Source organism: Aquarana catesbeiana, linkage group LG02, assembly GCF_042186555.1.
Source record: "Aquarana catesbeiana isolate 2022-GZ linkage group LG02, ASM4218655v1, whole genome shotgun sequence".
Lineage (NCBI taxonomy): Eukaryota > Metazoa > Chordata > Amphibia > Anura > Ranidae > Aquarana > Aquarana catesbeiana.
Genome location: NC_133325.1, coordinates 71953666 through 71976437, shown reverse-complemented (window position 1 = coordinate 71976437; position 22772 = coordinate 71953666). Strand labels below are relative to the sequence as shown.

General features: G+C 44.1%; 1 protein-coding gene across 1 annotated transcript in view; it reads left to right on the top strand.

Moving 5' to 3' along the window:
* The window catches only part of MAML2 (mastermind like transcriptional coactivator 2), a 262658-nt gene that overhangs the window by 135332 nt on the left and 104554 nt on the right, over positions 1-22772 (top strand). The window contains exon 3 of the mRNA XM_073613045.1: positions 19369-20733. Within this exon, the coding sequence (XP_073469146.1) occupies positions 19369-20733 (1365 nt within the window). The remainder of the gene's footprint in view (positions 1-19368; positions 20734-22772) is intronic.

The following is a 22772-nucleotide window of genomic DNA, read 5'->3' as shown; positions in this document are numbered from 1 at the left end:
ATGCCGTCCAATCAACTTTGCTGCATTTGACTGAATCTGGGCTGACCATATATCTCACTGCAGAATTCATTCGGCTGCTTCTGTCTTCTGTCACATCATCAATAAACACCAATGACCCAGTGCCACTGGAAACCATGCATGCATGCCCATGCCATCACACTGCCTCCACAATGTTTTACAGGTGATGTTGTGTGCTTTGGATCATGAGCTGTTCCAAGACTTCTCCACACTTTTTTCTTCCCGTCATTCTGGTACAGATTAATCTTAGTTTCATCCATCCAAAGAATGCTTTTCTTGAACTGGTCTGGGTTTAGATGTTTTTTGGCAAAGTCTAATCTGGCTTTTCTACTCTTCAGGCTTATGAATGGTTTGCATCTTGTGGTGAACCCTCTGTATTTGCTCTTTTGAAGTCTTCTTTTGATTGTAGACTTTGACAATGATACACCCACCTCCTGGAGAGTGTCCTTCACTTGTCTGGATGTTGTGAATAGGTTTTCCTTTACCATAGAGAGGATCCTGCGATCATCCACCACTGTTGTCTTCCGTGGATGTTCAGGCCTTTTTTATGTTGCTGAGCTCACCAGTGCATTCTTCTTTCCTCAGAATGTACCAAACTGTTGATTTGGCCACTCCTAATGTTGTTGCTATCTCCTGATGGATTTGTTTCATTTTTGAAGCCTTACAATGGCCTGTTTCACTTGCATGGACAGCTCCTTTGAATGCATGATGTAGGTCCACAGCAATAGATTCCAATTAACTTAAAGTGAAACTTTAACCTCATATAAAACTTTCCAGCCAAGCACAGCTCACCTCAGTACATTGAAATGTAGCTTATTCACTTTCCGTACACACACTGTACCCATTGCACTAAGGATGCATCTTCAAGCTACTGTATACTACGCATGGACAGCCACAGCAGCATTTTTGCCAAGAGACTTTCTGGAATTTGCAGGATGTTGCTTACTTTCCTTGTCGGCAATGGTTGCTTTTGCTTGTCTGCAGGCTTCCCCCCTATGTGACCTTGCACATCCATATCTTTAGGCAGATGTGTAGTTTTGTGCATGGGCACAGGATTTGTAAATGACTCAAACTGTGGACAAATGAGTGTAATGCCCTGTACACACGATAGGATTTTCCGACAACAAAATCCATGTTTTTTTTTCGACGGATGTTGGCTCAAATTTGTCTTGCATACACACGGTCACACAAAGTTGGTCGGAAATTCCGAACGTCAAGAACGCGGTGACGTACAACGAGCCGTGAAAAATGAAGTTAAATAGCCAGTGCTGCTCTTCTGCTTGATTCCGAGCATGTGTGGAACTTTGTGCGTCGGAATTGAGTACACACGATCGGAATTTCCGACAACGGATTTTGTTGTCGGAAAATTTGAGAACCAGCTCTCAAATTTTGTGTGACCGAAATTCCTATGGAAAATGTGTGATGGAGCCTACACACGGTCAGAATTTCCGACAACAAGGTCTTATCACACGTTTTCCATAGGAAAATCCTATCGTGTGTACGGGGCATAAGGGAGAGAAGGGCAAACAGTGCAAGCAAAGATGGCGACAGCTTTAGCATATGGGAGTAACAAAAGGCCTAAGGTTCTACACCAGGATTTCTCAACTAGTGTTCCTCCAGAGATTGCTAAGGGTTCCTTGAGCAAAGAGCCATTTCTTCCTCTCAAATAAGTTCCCACAGACACCATTAAGCTATCTGTAAGGGGGTAATTCTTCCCAATGACCACAAGTGTAAGGAGCATTCTTCTCACTGACCATCACACTAATGTATTATAAGTTGTAGATATAGTAATTTTTATCAGGGGTTCCCTAAGTTATTTCAAGGGTTCCTCTGTGTTTTTGACGTTGAAAAAGGCTGTTCTACACCATTGGAGGAAATACGTAAGTGCGTTCAAATGCTATAGATTTTTTTCTGGGCTCATTGCACAGTGGGATCACTTGAGTGGACAAGTGGTCAGTAGAGAACTGGCAGACATTTTGACCATATATTGGACATTAGCCAAAGTGGGCAATTGCTAGCTCTACTTAGAATGGCTGACCACCTGCATCTGCTGCAGTATGCCACGGTCCATAGATGCAGAAATGGGAAATACTTACAATTTGGCAATTGAAAACAACTGAGATTTCTGACATTTACCTCAACACAGTTGAGTAGTGCTCATAGGATACTTTATTGATTTCACTAATAATTCATTTTCAGGACAAGCTTCTTAGGGTCTATCTCCTTCGTCTAGGTCCAAGCAGTACTGTTTGGACCAAGAAGAGGGGAGTAGACCCTGGAAAGCTTGTCCTGAAAAATTAACTGTTATGCCGTGTACACACCAGCGGGCTTTCGACGGACTGAACCCAGAAGGACTTTTCGACGGACTTTCGAGTTCCGTTGACTCTGACTTTTCTACACACGATCACAACAAAGTCCGACGGATTTGACCGTGATGACGTACGACCGGACTAGAATAAGGAAGTTCATAGCCAGTAGCCAATAGCTGCCCTAGCGTCGGTTTTTGTCCGTCGGACTAGCATACAGACGAACTGATTTTTCGACCGGACTCGAGTCAGTCGGAAAGATTTGAAGCATGTTCTAAATCTAAAGTCCGTCTGATTTTTCGACAGCAAAGGTCAGATGAAGCCCACACACGGTCGAATTGTCCGACGGAACAAATTCGTTCCTTCGGACCTTTGCTGTCAAAAAGTCCAGTCGTGTGTACACGACATTAGAGCAACTAATAAAAAACTATCACAGACAGTACTCAACTGTGTTGTTGCAAGTGCACTAATGCGGCAACAATCACCGTAAGGCTCAAATACACCCACTTTGTACAAGATCTGAGCAGAGCTCTACTTTCATTCTTTTCACTGCATTCAGTTTCTCATATTCCCTACTTGCTATGACGGCATCAGAGAGCATTTTTCATCTCGCAGTGCTGATATCGGATTACGAGTTGAGTTCTCATAGATGAATGTGTTGCCAACAGAGCCTGTACAATTCATTTCCAGAGGCTGCTGTTTCTTTCTTCATGAGTATAGATATCCAAGCTGAACAGAGAATGTTATAGGGGTATAATATAAAGGTGACTGTGATACTCATAGAAACCCATTGGACGCCAGTTGTCTTTTTACGGCGGGTTAGAAAATGGAGCAGTAATCTGTTTGTTTTGGGCAAGGCAGCTTCACTTTTTATATGAAGGCTGTTGGTAGAGTAACTCTTCCTCTATAGTAAATGTTCTTCCTTTTCGTTTTTATAGCATGTAAATAATGGATTCCAAGCAGAAACAATTTGCCGTCATTGAGTTCCCCTCACTAATGATTTGTGTTGGTGGTCGCATTTGATGATCTCCCACTGCGTGGTTTGTCTCCAGTTTTGGTGCCCTTCTTTACACTTCTTCATCCATGTGTGTACATTGCTCTTGTCAATGGTGCCATATTCATAAACATTCTGTAGCCTTCTGTGGATGTCGGACAGCCTGCACCCCTCCTTTGTCAAGAACTCAGTGATGGCACATTGCCTCTGCTTGGAATTCATGATTTTCCTGCAATGAAAAAGAAAAGGGGGTTATTTAACGATTTAAAAATAAGTGGACCAGCCATGAAATTCTCCAGTTTATAGGACACCTATGAAGTGGGCTTTGTTGCCAGAAGGAAAACAGTAATATAAAACAAGCTTCAAGGCAAATGTCTAAATACACAGTTGAAATAAATGTATGGGAAATGTTTTACCTGCCAAAGCATTTGTATTTCTAATCAGCCAGTCTTCTCATCCAGGTATCCAAGCCAGGAAGCACAGCCAGCTTGATGACCTCTTTTTTTTTTTTCTAATACAGTTTAGAATACAGCTTGGTCACCAACCTTCACTCAGCCTATGTTTGGATATATAAGCACTGTGGAGCACTGAGTCTTCATCTCCTTGTATTAATGCAGTTTTTACAAAAGATAAATTAAAGAACAGATTTGGATGTTTATGCTATGTAAAAAATACATTGAAGGAACCACATCTGCTCTTGTTCCTTTATAATAACCTTTACCTTTGTCATTACTTTAAGGCTAAGTTCACCTTTTTTTATTTTTTATTTTTTTTCTAATTTCCAGCTTCCCTATATACCAATACAGCATTAATGTACTTCTTTTGCAAACATAAAACAGCTTTGCATTAATTCTATAGCGCTTACCTCACTGTCCTCATGTCATGAATCACCAGTAATACCTTCATGCCCTGTCTATCTGCTTACCTCTGGTCTGTGAATCAGCCTTGGGCCTGCATTCTCACACCTGCATGGTTAAGTAATCTTCCTTCAGAGTGGCTCCACCCTAGCCTCTACAGGATACACTATCTAACACTGTGCTGTCCAAGCCTGCCTTACCCGAGCAATATTGTGTGTTTCGTTTCCTGTCTGCTGCTTGCCGTGTGCTCTACGTCTGTTCTTTGACTATCCCTGCCTGCTTGTTACCCTGACCTTTGGCATGTTCTCTGTCTATCCATGTCTGCTAGTTGCCCCGACCTTTGGCTTATCTCCTGACTAGGGATGAGCTTCGTGTTCGAGTCGAACCCATGTTCGACTCGAACATCGGCTGTTCGATCGTTCGCCGAATTGCGAACGTTATGGGCCGTTCGCGCTAAATTCGTGTGGCGCGTCACGGCCCATAATTCACTGCGGCATCGCAGTGCATTGCTGGCTGATGATTGGCCAAGCATGCACTATGACCCGCATGCTTGGCCAATCACAGCGCTGTCAGTAGAGAGAGCTGTAATTGGCCAAAGCCAGGGTGGCTTTGGCCAATTACGGCTCAGGGCATTTAGTACACACCCCACACTATATAAGGCCGCCTGCACGGCGGCCCTGTGTAGTGTGTGTTCCGGTGTGCTGAGAGATAGAGAGAGAGAGAGACAGTGTCATTTGATTTGAGTTAGATAGATTAGGCAGAACAGTCAGTCAGTTAGCTGCACTTACAGTGTATTGTGTATATATATGCATCCCAGGTGTTGCATATATATATATACACTGTATTCAGTTTAGCTAGATCCGTTCCTGTTATCTTCTATCTAGACTATTTACATTTAATGCAGTGCGTCCTGCTCACAGTGTTCAGCTAGATCCGTTCCTGTTATCTTCTAGACTATTTACATTTAGTGCAGTGCGTCCTGCTCACAGTGTTCAGCTAGATCCGTTCCTGCTATTTACATTTAGTGCAGTGCGTCCTGCTCACAGTGTTCAGCTAGATCCGTTCCTGTTAAATTCCTACTGACCGGCAGGCTTGTCTGGTTACAGTATATAAAGCTACCTGAAGAAAATTACAGGTGTTCTATTTGATCCTATTAGTACCACGGTCAGGCAGCTAGACTATTTACATTTAGTACAGTGTGTCCTGCTCACAGTGTTCAGCTAGATCCGTTCCTGTTATCTTCCTACTGACAGGCAGGCTTGTCTGGTTACAGTATATAAAGCTACCTGAAGAAAATTACAGGTGTTCTATTTGATCCTATTAGTACCACGGTCAGGCAGCTAGACTATTTACATTTAGTACAGTGCGTCCTGCTCACAGTGTACAGCTAGATCCGTTCCTGTTATCTTCCTACTGACAGGCAGGCTTGTCTGGTTACAGTATATAAAGCTACCTGAAGAAAATTACAGGTGTTCTATTTGATCCTATTAGTACCACGGTCAGGCAGCTAGACTATTTACATTTAGTACAGTGCGTCCTGCTCACAGTGTTCAGCTAGATCCGTTCCTGTTATCTTCCTACTGACAGGCAGGCTTGTCTGGTTACAGTATATAAAGCTACCTGAAGAAAATTACAGGTGTTCTATTTGATCCTATTAGTACCACGGTCAGGCAGCTAGACTATTTACATTTAGTACAGTGCGTCCTGCTCACAGTGTTCAGCTAGATCCGTTCCTGTTATCTTCCTACTGACAGGCAGGCTTGTCTGGTTACAGTATATAAAGCTACTTGAAGAAAATTACAGGTGTTCTATCCCAGCTTAGTGCAGCTACAGGCCATTAGTATGTCTGGAAGGCCAAGAAGGAGAGGCAGACAGTCACAAGCCAATAAGAGAGGGCAAGCAGGCTCTGTGTCTAGTGCTGGTCGTGGAGACGGTGCATCCTCATCAGCACGTGGCCATGGGACACGCTTGGCCTTTTTTTCGGCAGCTGGCCATGTTGAGCCGCAACATGCGGAAGACTTGGTCGAGTGGATGACCAAGCCGTCCTCATCCTCCTCATCCTCTCTCACCCATGCCCAGGGTGCTTTGTCTGGCAAAGCAGCGGCCTCTTCCCTCAGCTCAATGTCATCAGTGACTCCTTCCCTAGCTCCACCATGTCCTCATGAGGATTCCCTCGAACTGTTTGACCACAGTGTTGGGTACATGCTCCAGGAGGATGCCCAGCGTTTGGAAGGCTCTGATGACGATACTGAGCTCGATGAAGGCAGTAACATGAGCGCGGACAGAGGGGGTGCCCAAGAAGGACAGCAATCTGGCAGTCATGCTCCCCCTGCTGCAGCATACTGCCAGGTTTGCTCCAGTGATGAGGAGGGAGGGGATGATGAGGTCACTGACTCAACGTGGGTGCCTGATAGGAGAGAGGAGGAGGAGGAGGAGGAGGAGGAGGAGGAGGAGGCGGCAGCACATCACCAACGAGGCAGGATGCCCTCCAGGGGCCAGCCTAAGGGCAGCACATTGACTGCATCACACCCCAAAGCTCCACATGTGCAGGGCGCTGCAGTCTCTGCGCGTTATTCAAAAAGTTCTTTGGTGTGGGCCTTTTTTGAGACGAGTGCATCAGATCGCACCGCTGCTATTTGCAACATATGTCTCAAGCGTATCTCGCGTGGCCAAAATATCTCCCGCTTGGGTACCACATGCTTGACCAGACATATGTTGACCTGCCATGCAGTTCGTTGGCAAGCGTATCTAAAAGACCCACACCAAAGAACAAAGAGGATCTCTCCTTGCTCCTCATCAGCTGAGATTTCCAACCCCACTAGACCTTCAGTCCTCTCTGAGACCTGCAGTGAGAGGAATGAAGGTGTAGAATTAGGTGTGTCACAGCCAAGTACTTGTGGGCAATCTGCTTTTGGTACACCGACGTCAGATTGTACCAGGCAAATTTCCCTGCCCCAGCTGCTGCACCGCCGAAAGAAGTTTGCTCCCAGCCATCCACATGCCCAGCGGTTGAATGCTAGCTTGGCAAAATTGCTAGCACTTCAACTGCTGCCTTTTCAGTTGGTAGACTCTGCCCCCTTCCGTGAGTTTGTGGAATGTGCGGTTCCTCAGTGGCAGGTACCCAAACGCCACTTTTTCTCACGGAAGGCGATTCCGGCTCTCTACCGGCATGTGGAAGGCAATGTCCATGCCTCGCTGGACAGGGCGGTCAGCGGTAAGGTGCATATTACCGCTGACTCATGGTCCAGCAGGCATGGACAGGGACGTTACCTAAGTTTCACGGCGCATTGGGTGACTCTGCTGGCAGCTGGGAAGGATGCAGGACAAGGTGCAGTAGTGTTGGAGGTTGTTCCGCCACCACGCCTCCAAAATGCTGATTGTGACACACCTCTCTCCTCCACCCCCTCCTCTTCTTCTTCCTCCATGGCCTCTTCCTCGGAACCAGCGGTGCTCCGTAGGCGTTCAAGGGGCTACGCAAGTACGCAGGCCAAAAGATGCCATGCGGTGCTTGAGCTGGTGTGCTTGGGGGACAGGAGCCACACTGGGGCAGAGGTTCTGTCAGCTCTGCAGGGGCAGGTTCAGAGGTGGTTGACGCCACGCCAACTTAAGGCAGGAATGGTGGTTTGCGACAATGGCACCAACCTCCTCTCTGCCCTCCGACAGGGACAAATGACCCATGTGCCCTGTTTGGCTCACGTCCTTAACTTGGTGGTGCAGCGGTTCTTGGGCAGGTACCCGGGCTTACAGGATGTCCTGAGGCAGGCCAGGAAAGTCTGTGTGCATTTCCGCCGGTCATATAATGCCAGTGCTCGGCTGACGGACCTCCAAAAGGAGTTTAACCTGCCCAAGAACCGCCTAATCTGTGACATGCCCACCAGGTGGAACTCAACGTTGGCCATGCTGCAGCGGCTGCACACGCAGCAGAGGGCCATCAATGAGTACCTGTGCGACTATGGCACCAGGACAGGGTCAGGGGAGCTTGGTTTTTTTTCCCCACGCCAGTGGGCCATGATCAGGGATGCATGCACTGTCCTGTCACCATTCGAGGAGGCCACGAGGATGGTGAGCAGTGACAGTGCATGCATCAGTGACACTGTCCCCCTTGTCCACCTGTTGGAGCACACGCTGCGTGGAATAATGGACAGGGCACTTGAGGCAGAACAGAGGCAGGAAGAGGAGGACTTCCTTAGCTCTCAAGGCCCCCTTTATCCAGACAGTGTTCCTGCGTGCCCGCCGATCACACAGGAAGAGGACGAGGAGGAAGAGGAGGAGGAGGAAGATTGTGTCAGTATGGAGGTGGAGCCTGGCACTCAGCATCAGCAGCAGTCTTTAAGGGATCAGTCCCAAGAAACACATGGACTTGTACGTGGCTGGGAGGAGGTGGCTGCGGACCATGTCGTTCTTAGTGACCCAGAGGACTCCGGACCGAATGCCTCAGCAAACCTACGCTGCATGGCCTCCCTGATCCTGCAAAGCCTGCGTAAGGATCCTCGTATTCGTGGTATCAAGGAGAAGGACCAATACTGGCTGGCAACCCTCCTTGATCCACGTTACAAGGGTAAGGTTGCGGACCTTATCTTGCCATCGCAGAGGGAGCAGAGGATGAAACATCTTCGGGAGGCCTTGCAGAAAGGTCTGTGCAACGCGTTCCCAGAGACTGGGAGGTTACAAACTCCTGTTTCTGGACAACGTGTTGCTGAGGCTTCGGTCAGTCAAAGAAGGAGCGGTGGAGAAGGTGGCCGTCTGACCGATGCGTTCAGACAATTTTTTGGTCCGCAGCCCCAAGGTATGATCGGTTCCAGCAACCATCGCCAGCGTCTGTTTTACATGGTGCAGGAATACCTAGGGGCAAGATCAGACTTGGACACCTTTCCCACCGAAAATCCTCTGGGTTACTGGGTCTTGAGGATGGATCACTGGCCAGAGCTTGCACAGTATGCAATTGAGCTACTGGCCTGTCCTGCATCCAGCGTTCTTTCGGAACGCACATTCAGTGCTGCTGGAGGCGTGGTAACCGATCACAGGGTGCGTCTGTCCACCGACTCGGTCGATCGGCTGACCTTCATAAAAATGAATGAGTCTTGGATCACCACCAGCTACCAAGCACCTGATGCTGATGTAACCGAATAATTTTTTTTGAAATCTCAGATCCCTTCAAAGACTGCCTATGCTGATGCTGAGTGACTATCCCTGAGTAATTATCCTCTTCCTCCTCAATCATCACGCTGATAGCTTGTAAGAACATTTTTGGTTCTGGGCGCCACCACCAGTGCCTAAGGCACAATTTTTCAGCCCCTGTTTAACAGGGGCGTGTAATTACAATTTTTGATGTAATACTTTGCAGCAGGGCTCGTTCCTGCATTCCAACTAGAGTGTCTGTGAGGGGTTGCAGTGTTGTGGCACCAGCACCAGTGCCTAAGGCCCAATTTTTCTGCCCCTGTCTAACAGGGGCGTGTAATTACAATTTTTGATGCAATACTTTGCAGCAGGGCTCGTTCCTGCGTTCCAACTAGAGTGTCTGTGAGGGGTTGCAGTGTTGTGGCACCAGCACCAGTGCCTAAGGCCCAATTTTTCTGCCCCTGTCTAACAGGGGCGTGTAATTACAATTTTTGAAGCAATAATTTGCAGCAGGGCTCGTTCCTGCGTTCCAACTAGAGTGTCTGTGAGGGGTTGCAGTGTTGTGGCACCAGCACCAGTGCCTAAGGCCTAATTTTTCAGCTCCTGTTCAACAGGGGCATGTAATTACAATTCTTGATCTAATATTTCACAGCAGGGCCCTGTGAGGGCTTACAGTGTTGTGGCCACAGCAACACCTAAGGCCCAAATTTCTGCTGAGTATATAGGGCAGGACCCTACTTTCAAACATCTAACTTACAAACGACTCCTACTTGCAAACGGAAGGAGACAACAGGAAGTGAGATGAAATCTACCCCTAGGAAGGGAAATTCTCTCCTGTAAGAGTTAATATGGGAAAACAAGTTCTCCTTTCCACTGATGCTTTCCAATCCTTGTTCCACAAAAAAACCCAAATTTTCAAAAAACATTTTTCATTGGGACAAAAAAGTGAGGTGAAATCTTCTGAAGAGGAGGAAAGACAGCAAAACAAATGTCACAGGGGTGATAACCCTTCCCTATGTTTTCCAAAAAGCTTAGAAAAGATTTTTTGGCTGGAGCTAAACACGTTAAAAATGTTCAAAATTACAAACAGATTCTACTTAACAACAAACCTACAGTCCCTGTCTTGTTTGCACCGCCTGTATACTGCTGTTCAGAGTATATAGGGCCTGGTGGCCCCACACCTTTCCTTATTTTAATTTGGGTGCGGGGTTCCCCTTAATATCCATACAAGACCCAAAGGGACTGGTAATGGACTGGGGGGTACCCATGCCGTTTGTCTCACTGATTTTCATCCATATTGCCATGACCCGACATGACATTAAACCCGCAAGCAGTTTTAAATGAGATTTTTTCCTTTAAAAATGACATTTGGTGCAGGGACTGTTCTAAACATGGGAAACACGCGTCACTTTACAGGCATACTATAGACACCCCCCAGGTACGATATTTAAAGGAATATTTCACTTTTTTTTTTTTACTTTAAGCATCATTAAAATCACTGCTCCCGAAAAAACGGCCGTTTTTAAAAGTTTTTTTTGCATTGATACATGTCCCCTGGGGTAGGACCCGGGTCCCCAAACCCTTTTTAGGACAATACCATGCAAATTAGCCTTTAAAATGAGCACTTTTGATTTCGAACGTTCGAGTCCCATAGACGTCAATGGGGTTCTAACGTTCGTGCGAACTTTCGGTCCGTTCGCGGGTTCTGGTGCGAACCGAACCGGGGGGTGTTCGGCTCATCCTTACTCCTGACTATCCCTTGTTGTCCTGGGCTGCTGCTTCCTCGCTATCCTCTTATAGCCTACCGTGAGTGTGAGCTGGGAGACCCCGGGGGCCGCAACCTGGAGCCAGTTGCAGCGCAGTGCATTCCCACCACTAGAGGCTCTGGTGAACACCAACTGGTTCTTAGACTCCGCACCCTGGGGAATCTTATGCTCTAGCTCCCAGTGGTATCCGTGTTGGTGCTCCAGTGGACCTGCTTTCCTGTACCACCCAGAGGTCCATCCGCAGCAGTCAGCCATAGGGTCCACTACCTTAGCGTGCACTGCTGACCCCAACGTTGTGCATCTGTCACCTAGTCAGTCATGGCTGTTTAAAAACACTTTCCATTATTTCTGCCTTGCTTCTTGGACAAACTTTAGGTCAAGACACAGGAAGGAGTTGACCAGCTGAGGGTAGATGATGCAGGGTGTGTGCTAATGAGATCAGCTGGTCAACTCCTTCCAATGTCATGACCTATAGTCTGACCAGAAGTAATCGAGCAGTGTGTTTAAACAGCTATGAAGAAAGTGAGGTAAGCCTTTGTAGAATTAATGGGAAGCTGTTTTATTTTTGCAAAATAAGTACATTAATGCTATATTGGCACATAGGGGAGCTATAATTTGGAGGGGAAAAAAAAAGATGAACAAAGGTGAACTTAGCCTTTAAAGTGGAACTTTAGTTAGAAAATAAAGACCTGCTGGATCACTTCAGGCTGACCCCTTTTGCAAGTATAGCTATGTAAAACATTAAAAATAAATGCATATACTGTTTAAAATCTAGTAATACACTGTCTCACCCTGCTCTGCACATCCTCAGCTGCTCTCAATTTTTCGGTACTGTGCCATAAATGTAGAGGTCGATCTGCTGACAACCTATAGATTTACTGCAGCTCAGGGTTCTGGGCTTCAGCAAAATGGCAGCCTCCATCAAGAAGAAACAGGAGCAATGCTGTAGGCAATTTACAGCACACACTAATTTTGGTAGCATAATTATTAACGTGGAATGTATTTTCCTTGCTTAAGAACATTATTTTTTATCAAGTTGTTATGGGTAAAGTTCCGCTTAAAGTGATACTAAAGTCTTGGGGGTTTTTTTGCTTAAAAATAACAAAAATCTCTATACTTACCTGCTCTGTTGCAGTGGTTTTGCACAGAACAAATCAGCCCAAATCCTCCTCTTCTCAGATCCCTCTTCGGTGCTCCTGGCCCCTCCCTCCTGCAGAGTGCCCCCCAAACATGTTATACTTACCTCCACTGTGCAGCTCGTTTTGCACACAGTGGCCCTGAACCTGGTCTTCTGGGGTCCCTCGGCGGCTGTCTCAGCTCCTCCCCGCAAGAACTAAACACCTTCATGCGAGCTCTCTCGCATGGTGTTTAGTTCTTGCGGGCGCGCTCCCGTGATACAGCCGGCGGCTATAGCCACGGACTGTATCACTCGGCCCCGCCCCCCCGGTGCGCTGCGTCATTGGATGTGATTGACAGCAGAGTGAGCCAATGGCTGCGCTGCTTTCAATCCATCCACTCTAGCCGATCAACGGCCAGGCTGAGCGGCGAAGAGGATATCACATGACAGCAACTAACATGCAAAAAAAATGTATTATAATGGTTAAAAAAAATAGAAATAAAATAATACAAAATAATAGTTAAGGGTAGATAGGGAGGAAGAGGTTAATTGGGGCTAATTAGGCTTAACTAAGGGTTAACAAGCAGTTAAATAGGCATACATAAATTTTTTTAGAAATTATTTATCTTTTTCACATATCTACATGTGAATGAAGTAGTAACTACAGTGTAACAATACATTGTTACACTGTATTACTCAGTGACATTTGCAGACTATCTGCAAGTGTCATTTTACACAGGATCATTTTGACAGTCACTCCGGCTATGTAATACATAGCAATTGCGTATTTTCTAAAACAGTCCTAAAACCGTTGTTGAAGTTTAAGATATATCTCCTACATTCAAAATCCTGAAGTGGTTATAGAATTTGTAACTGAATTAAATTGTGTTTTTATATCTTCTTGAGGTTCAGCTTTAAACCATGGACCAAAGTAGTCCATTCCAATAGCACCAGCCATTATAGAGGGAGCAGAATTCTTGATTAGATACTGTCCTTTATGAAGGCCATAATGCAGCATCTTTAGGTAAGCATGGTTAAGAAGGTGATCTGTACTAATGGCAACCTATGGCCAAGACCAATGATTACAGATAGGAAATTCTCAATAAACTTGGCAAAATTCATGTTGGTGGTTAGGGATGAGCTTCGAGATCGAGTCGAACTCATGTTCGACTCGAACATTAGCTGTTCGCAAGTTCGCCGAACAGCGAACAATTTGGGGTGTTCGCGGCAAATTCGAATGCCGCAGAACACCCTTTAAAGGTCTATGGGAGAAATCAAAAGTGCTAATTTTAAAGGCTTATATGCAAGTTATTGTCATAAAAAGTGTTTGGGGACCCTGGTCCTGCCCCAGGGGACATGGATCAATGCAAAAAAAAGTTTTAAAAACGGCCGTTTTTTTCAGGAGCAGTGATTTTAATAATGCTTAAAGTCAAACAATAAAAGTGTAATATCCCTTTAAATTTCGTACCTGGGGGGTGTCTATAGTATGCCTGTAAAGGGGCGCATGTTTCCTGTGTTTAGAACAGTCTGACAGCAAAATGACATTTGGAAGGAAAAAACCCATTTAAAACTACCCGCGGCTATTGCATTGCCGACAATACACATAGAAGTTCATTGATAAAAACGGCATGGGAATTCCCCACAGGGAAACCCCGAACCAAAATCAAAAAAAAAAAAAAATGACGTGGGGTTCCCCCTAAATTCCATACCAGACCCTTCAGGTCTGGTATGGATTTTAAGGGGAACCCTGCGCCAAAAAAAAAAAAGGGCATGGGGTCCCCCCAAAAGTCCATACCAGACCCTTATCCGAGCACGCAACCTGGCAGGCCGCAGGAAAAGAGGGGGGGACGAGAGTGCGGCCCCCCCTCCTGAACCGTACCAGGCCACATGCCCTCAACATTGGGAGGGTGCTTTGGGGTAGCCCCCCAAAACACCTTGTCCCCATGTTGATGAGGACAAGGGCCTCATCCCCACAACCCTGGCCGGTGGTTGTGGGGGTCTGCGGGCGGGGGGCTTATCAGAATCTGGAAGCCCCCTTTAACAAGGGGACCCCCAGATCCCGGCCCCCCCCTGTGTGAAATGGTAAGGGGGTACAAAAGTACCCCTACCATTTCACTAAAAAACTGTCAAAAATTTTAAAAATGACAAGAGACAGTTTTTGACAATTCCTTTATTTAAATGCTTCTTCTTTCTTCTATCTTCCTTCATCTTCTTCTGGTTCTTCTGGCTCTTCTGGTTCTTCCTCCGGCGTTCTCGTCCAGCATCTCCTCCGCGGCGTCTTCTATCTTCTTCTCCTCGGGCCGCTCCACACCCATGGCATGGGGGGAGGCTCCCGCTCTTCTCTTCATCTTCATCCTCTTCTTCCTTCTTCTCTTCTTCATTTTCTTCTCCGGGCCGCTCCGCATCCATGCTGGCATGGAGGGAGGCTCCCGCTGTGTGACGGCGTCTCCTTGTCTGACGGTTCTTAAATAACGGAGGGCGGGGCCATTTAGGGGGAACCCCACGTCATTTTTTTTTTTTTTTTAATTTTGGCCGGGGTTCCCCTTAATATCCATACCAGACCTGAAGGGCCTGGTATGGAATTAAGGGGGACTCCCACGTCATTTTTTTTTTTTAATTTTGGTTCGGGGTTTCCCTGTGGGGAATTCCCATGCCGTTTTTATCAATGAACTTCTATGTGTATTGTCGGCAATGCAATAGCCGCGGGTAGTTTTAAATGGGTTTTTTCCTTCCAAATGTAATTTTGCTGTCAGACAGTTCTAAACACGGGAAACATGCGCCCCTTTACAGGCATACTATAGACACCCCCCAGGTACGAAATTTAAAGGGATATTACACTTTTATTGTTTGACTTTAAGCATTATTAAAATCACTGCTCCTGAAAAAACGGCTGTTTTTAAAACCTTTTTTTGCATTGATCCATGTCCCCTGGGGCAGGACCCGGGTCCCCAAACACTTTTTATGACAATAACTTGCATATAAGCCTTTAAAATGAGCACTTTTGAATATTCATGTTCGTGTCCCATAGACTTTAACGGTGTTCGCGTGTTCGAGCAAACTTTTTTCCTGTTCGCATGTTCTGGTGCGAACCGAACAGGGGGGTGTTCGGCTCATCCCTATTGGTGGTACATTAACCAAAGATTGGGAAATATTACAGTAGTGCATTGGATACTTCCAACAAGCACTGCATAGCATGGTAACTATAGGTGAAAAACAGTATATTAAAATCAGTATTTAATAATCAGAACAATATTTTAAACACATCAAAAATAGAAATAAAATTACCTGCCTTTATTTCCATTTCAATGTACTTAAGGGTAACAAATTTTAATCAAATATTGCCACTGAAGGCCAGCCATGGGAAAAAGGAACAAATCCCAGGTCTGTAAAATATTAAGTAAATTCCAACAAATAAATATTAGATTTCCATATAGGAAAAATGTATGTAAAAAAACACAGTTCAGGGAGGGAGAAAGACAGAACAAATAGGGAACCTCTCGGGCCAAGGTAAAAGCGAGTAAGAAAACATATATACAGTATATACACATGAAAAAAAATAAATACAAATTCAGTTATTAGGATCCAACATAATGGATCCCAGTCTTGAGGCATTTTGGTTAAATCTGAACCTTTCAAAAAGAGAGATTAATATGGCCCTAAAGAAAGGGTTTTTAGATAATGGACTCGTTCAGTCCAGGATGTTTTGTAGCTGATAGGGTGTGGATCCATTTCTTTTCGCACTGTAGAAGGAGTTTATCCACATCACCCCCTCTTTCATGTACAGGGATGTGCTCCAATGCAAAGAATTTCATTTTAGACAGTGAGAAATTGTAATAAAGTTCCATATGTCTACTAATTGGGGTCTCCATTTTTTTCTTAGAGACCAAGGACACATGGTCCCGGACCCTGTAAAAAAAAGGTCTTTTTGTTTTGCCCATGTAAAAGGCCTTACAATTGCATTCCATAAGGTACACTACTTCAATTGTCTGGCAATCGGCATAAAAATTAGGTTTGTATCGTTCACCATAGGGCAGCAGTATCTGTGAAGCACTGAACAGGTACCTACAAAAATTACAATTCCTGCAGGGCCTGGTCCCAGTCATTTTACGAGCAGGACTTTTGGATGTAGTTGTTAAATTACTATGTATAAGATGATCTCTAATCGATTGGGATTGCCTATAGATAATTTGAGGATACCGACTTATATATTTTAAGGCAACATTGTCAGCAACTAACAGATGCCAATATTTTTGAATGACATCTCGTATCTGACGATGCTGTCCTGAAAATCTAGTTATCAATCGAACCTTTTGATCTGTGCTTGGAACCTTTTTCGAAAAGATTAAAGTATCTCTCGCCTTTTGATTGGCCCTATGGTAGGCCTTTTTCAGACACGACCGACTATAACCTCTCAGTAAGAGACGATCTCGTAGGTCTTTGGCTTCGATCTCAAAGTCTTTCTGTCGAGTGCAATTCCTTTTCAGCCTGTGATACTGGCTATAAGGTATGCTGAAGACAAGGAATCTAGGATGGGAACTACTGGAATGTAAAATCGCATTCCCCGCTGAAGGTTTACGATACAGTGAGGAACCTAGACTTCCATCATCATTGATGAAAATCAAGCTATCTAGAAAACTAATAGTCTTTTGATTGTAATTCATCGTAAAGCTGAGATTGAATTAATTTAATTTTAAGGTTTCCAAAAAGAAGATTAACTCCTCCTTGGATCCAATCCACATTAAGAAGATATCATCAATAAATCTTCGCCAAATTAAAACCTTACTTAGTCTGTCTTGCAATTCTTCACATGTAAATAGAAATCGCAACCCCCCCACCCCCCCAGGTAACGTGTCCCCATTGCAACACCCTGCACCTGGAGGTAGTGGGAGCGATTGAACAAAAAAATGTTGTTGGTCAAAATGAAATACAATAAGCCAAGAATGAACTCATTGTAAGTAGCAGCTCTGCTACCTCTTTCTACAATAAAGCTCTCCACAACCCGAACCCCCAAATCATGGGGGATCAAGTTGTAGAGAGCTTCCACGTCGATAGCCACCAGCCAAGCCCCCTCAGGCACTACCACTTTATTAAGGGCCCTCAATAGATTGGCAGTGTCCTGAATGTGGGAGCTGAGAGCTACCACATGGGGCTGCAAGTAGTCGTTGACCAGCTGACTGGCAGATTCTGTCATACAAACGTTCCCAGATAAAATGGGTCTTCCAGGGGGGGTGGACCATTTTTTTATGTATCTTAGGTAGTGCGTACAGGGTGGGCATTCTGGGAGCCTTTACTGAAAGAAACTCCCACGTTTTCCTATCAATGATATCTTTATGAAAAGCCTGAGCAATTAGGTTAGCATAATTGATTCTAATCTGCTCAACTTGATATCCTGGTATAGTGATATACCAGTGACGATTTGTTAGTTTATCCATTACCATCTTCTCATATTTTGTAAGATCCATCACCACTATGTTACCGCCTTTATCTGAAGGCTTAATGGTTATGTTTGCATTTTTTTTAAGGGCGGTTAATGCTTTTTGATGGCCTAAACTAAGATTTGATGATTAGTTATTATTCAAGTTGATGGATTGAAGTTCTTTAGTGACTTGTTGTGTAAAAGACCAAATATTGGGGTTCTCTTGAAGAACAAGGAACGATCAAGACTTGGGCCTGTACAATTGAGGGGGTGGAAAACATCTTTCAACAGCTGATGGATTAGAAACAGAAGGATCATTACAATGATTACTGGATGGATCATCAAATGAATCATCCATGGGATTACCTTCCTCCCATAACTCCATTATTTCCTCAATAGCTCTTATATCATTTAGGGTAAGATCCTTCCCCAAATCGTTGAATGGGAATCTAGACCTAGATGAGAAGTAATTTTTATCAAAAATGGTTTTATACATCAATTTTCTGGCAAATAACTGAACATCTTTTACTATTTCAAACCTGTCAGTTTTTTGAGTAGGGCAAAAAGTGAGACCAAGACTTAGAACATGGATCTGATCCTGGGTTAAAATGTGAGAAGATAAATTAATTACTTGGAACCTGTCTTGTTCACTACAGGTATCGGTGATTGAGTGTTGAACATCTTTTTGGGATCTTGAGTGGGCTGTGAGACAAAGATCGGGGCAGTGCGCACATCCCCCAAAGGGGGTGTGGGACGACAGTCCCCCCGAATTACTACTAGATGCACGTGAGCTTACCTTAGAGGCTGATACATTTTGTGCAAGAGATGAAGGAGAAATAGACCCAGTACCACCAGAAGCAGTAGAACGTGGCAGTAAATGCGAGTGAGGAGGTTGTCGATTACGATCATTGTGTGAAGTGCGTTTAGATAGTGATGTATGAGGACCAGATCCATCTTTTCGTTTTTGTGGCCCCATTTTTTCTGGTCATCGCTGTGCCTGAGATGAGGAGACAGAAGAAACAGATGATCCATCAGAGTCACTAGGGTCATTGGGGACATTGTTATGCTGATTGGTTTTATTCCTATTCCTTTAGTTGCCATGTGCCCATCTGTATTCTTGATTCAGATCATAAGCTATCTTATCTCGGTAGTATTTTTTACCTTTTGTTTTGAGTATATCAGCAACAAAAGTTTTCAAGTATTTACTTAGATCACTTTCCTTTTCATTAAATGTTGTATCAGTTACTAGCTTGCTGTCTGCTTTTTTCAATGTCCTTGAGACACCAGGGTCGTGATCTCCAAACATAGGACATGTTCCACAGGTCAGGTGGGGACACAGCGGGGGGGGGGGGGGGGGGGGTTGGGTACTCTTGGTCTAACTGTATCTGCGAGATCATTTCATTTCTATTTTTGATGTGTTTAAAATATTGTTCCGATTATTAAATACTGATTTTAATATACTGTTTTTCACCTATAGTAACCATGCTATGCAGTGCTTGTTGGAAGTGTCCTGAGGAAGCCATTGCCATGGTGAAACATGTAGAGAAAGAAGTCACTGCTAGTTACTCATATTATGGTTACTGTATGATGATACTGTGATGTTTTATACATTTTGTATAAATAAATTTATATTTTTTATATATTTGATTAAGTAATTTCTTGGCACCCTAAAAATCCCATATTCCCTCTCCTACTACATACCTATATAAGTACCTGAAATAAATAAATCAATAAATAAATACTTTGCTAACTTCACTTTTGTCTTGTTTTTGTTAGCTTCAAGGTTCGTTGAAGAGAAGACTGGTGGTAAATGTATCTCCAACCAACAGCAAGAGATCCAATGGTGTCTTGGATAACTCATTCCTTGACTTTAAGAAAATTCGTACCAGTGACTGCTTAGCAGCCGGGCAGAACATGTATCATGGAGTCGATGGAGTGAACCAGTCAGTTAATAGACTCTTACCAATGGAGCAAGCCTTACATAGAAAAAACAGCAATGCAACCAGTAGTTGTGAGGCTGATGATTTATTTAACTCAACATTAAAAGGTATAAAGAAAGAACCTGGAGAGAATATATCATGTGGCAACAATATTGACCATCGGATATCTCATGAAAACTCTTTTAGGTATGGAGATGACTCTGGAGAGCAACTTATGGATCCAGATCTCCAAGAATTGTTCAGCGAATTCACTTATATTTCTGTGCCACCAATGAGTGATCTTGAACTGCAGAACATGATAAACATAACAATTAAGCAAGATGAGCCATTTAACATAGACATTGATCAACATAACCAAAGAAGTTCATCAACATCTGCACCATTGGACAAAGTAATTAAAAGCGAATACCCACAGTGTCTGAATCATACACGGGTTGGATCACCACAAATAAGGCCTTCATCAACAGGGCCAACTTTTTCCATGTCTAGTTCCCCTTTGACATCTTCTCCTAGCACTCTCCCCAGTCAAGGCCAGCCGCAAGCGTCATCTTGTTCTAACCGTCTGAACAACTGGCAGGAGCTATCTCACGCTCAACAGTTGAAACAGATAGCTGCCAACCGGCAGCATAACATAATACAGCAGACTAATGCATCCACAAGCTGGGCAAGTGTCCCAGCCACTGGACAGCCTTCAAGACAGTATGGAATGGAGAAAGTCCCCAGCCCTTTTAGGCAGCAACAGTTAAGTCCTCATGGTACCTCAATGAGTGGAGCTTCTGTAAGTGGAAATCAGCCAAAAACAGTTAATAGCTACCTCTATAAAAATAACTCTAGTGCCCAGAGTGCCTCACTTGACTTGATGAAACCTCACGATTCTAACAAGGGCTCAGTCAATTCCAATCATTTGCCTGAAGAGCATCACCATAGCCTTACAAAACCTATGTTTCACTACAGCCCTGAGCAAACTAACCAACAAGCGTCATCTGGTTTGGTGCCACAGAGTAAACCAATGTTACCATTCCCACAACAGCAAAATTCTTCCACATCACAACAGCATGAACAAGTACAGCAGGTCAATCCCTTGACTGCCAATCAAGCACTTCCAAGGTCAGGAGGTTTCCAGCAAAAGATGATGATTTCAAAGATGCAGCAAAGTCAGCAAATGCCTGGACTGCAGTACCCAAATGTACATCAGCAACAGGTAATATGAACAAAGATTAATTATTCTGATGTCCATTTCACATATGTTTAGACTGGAATGCACCTCCTACCTGTTTGACCATACCACTTCAGTATTGAATAGCTGTGCAAGTCTGATCCAGTTAAAAAAAAAAACAATTTCCAAAATGCAATAGAAACGTACCTTCTTTAAAGTAGAACTATGGGCAAAACTTTTTTTTTTATAATTTTGACTAGAGTAAGGGAGGGTTATAACTCCTATCAGTTTGTTTGCCATCTGGGTCCCATTGGGGATTCACTTCCTGTCTCATAGCCAAAACAGGAAGTGAGAGATAATCCCTGCAAATTAAGGGTATTCCTTGGGGGCCCCCAGGTCACCAGAATTAGTGTCCTCATTGGAAAAATACCACAACATTACTTTTCTGGGAACAACCCAAAATTTGGGGTTTTCTTTACTTTCACTTTTGATGATAATGATAAACAGAACAAATAGAGAGTGTGAATCTCCATAATGGAGGTACAGACTGCAAAAAAAAAAAGCCTAATAGGTGTTATAATCCATCTCCACTCTCTCCAAAACTAAAAAAAAAAAGCTTTGCCTTTAATTATACTTTAAGCAGTGATAGCAGATTGCTTATGGCTAGTTTCTTATGAGTTTCCATTCCATCTTCTCAGCATATGTAGTCTGGCTCCCATTTATGACTGGCTGTTTTAAACTCCGCCCTATGTAAGCTGTTCTAGCGGTCAGCATAAAGAGAGGGTTAAAGTAGACATATAGGCTGAAATGTGTAAAACTCATGCAACTTTAAAGCGGACTTTTCAGGTCCACTTTTTGAGAAGGTTCTCCTCCTTATCTTAGAAAAGCAACATAAAGAAATGTATGGGGCGGGGGGGGGGTTAAGAGTTAGATAGTATACATACCTTTCCCCCGGCTCCTAGGTGAAGTAGGTGAAGGGGTGATGCCATCCTTCCTACAGGCTGTAATTTATAAAAATCATGCAACTTTAAAGCGGACATTTTAGCTTAAATGCAAGGTCCACGTCTTGAGAAGGCCCCCCTATTAATTTTAGCAAAGCAACATAAAAAACTGTATGACTGGGGGGGGGTAAGAGTTAAATAGTATACTTACTAGGGGGTGAGGCCATCCTTTCTATAGTGAGTTCCAGGGAATGGTGAGTAATCCATAATTTGCTGAGAAGATGCTTCCAACACTGTGCTGCAGTGTCTTCTCATTAGATTTGGAGTGCTAAGTATTCCCTGGAGCTTGTTGGCAGGAAAAAGATTTCACCCCCTGGCATCGGAGGAGAGATTAGTATAGTGCCCATTTATTACAAATTACTCTATGGGCTAAGTGGAACCATTTATTCCCGAAGGATCTTGCAGACCCCTTCCTTTTATTATGCACACAGTAGGGCCAGTGTGGGGAGATGTCTATTCGCTCTTCAGGATCAGACTGATACAAATGGTTCTATTTAACCTGTGAACTATAGGGGCACTATATACACAAAGTAGGGATAAGTAAAGAAAAGCATGTTATACCCTATCTTTGTGGAGAGAGCATACAATCACTACGCAGAGTCCCTCTTGGGAATTCAAAGGAGCTTATGCATGTTAGGCTAAGTTTACACTGGCATTAAAAGCAGACGTTTGAGGGGCATTAAAAATGCCCCTTAAACGCCTATGCAAATGATACAATGGACAGCACACAGTGCTGTTCACATTATCAAAACATGAAGTGTTAGCGTTGTGTCGCTTTGCTTCAAAAGTCTCATGTTGAGTCAGAAGGCATATGAAGCCTTTCAACGCCTCCCATTCAAGTCTATGGTAACGTGCTGAAACCTCACCGGCATGCTTTCTTAACAACAGAAGAGTAATCAGCTGTCAGCAGGCTACCCCCCTTCCTGACCAGGCCATTTTTTTTTTTTTTTTTGCAATACAACACTGCGTTACTTTGACAATTGCGTGGTCATACAATTCTGTACCCCAAAAAATGTATGTCCTTTTTTTTCCCACAAATAGAGCTTTCTTTTGGTTGTATTTGATAACCTCTGCAGATTTTAT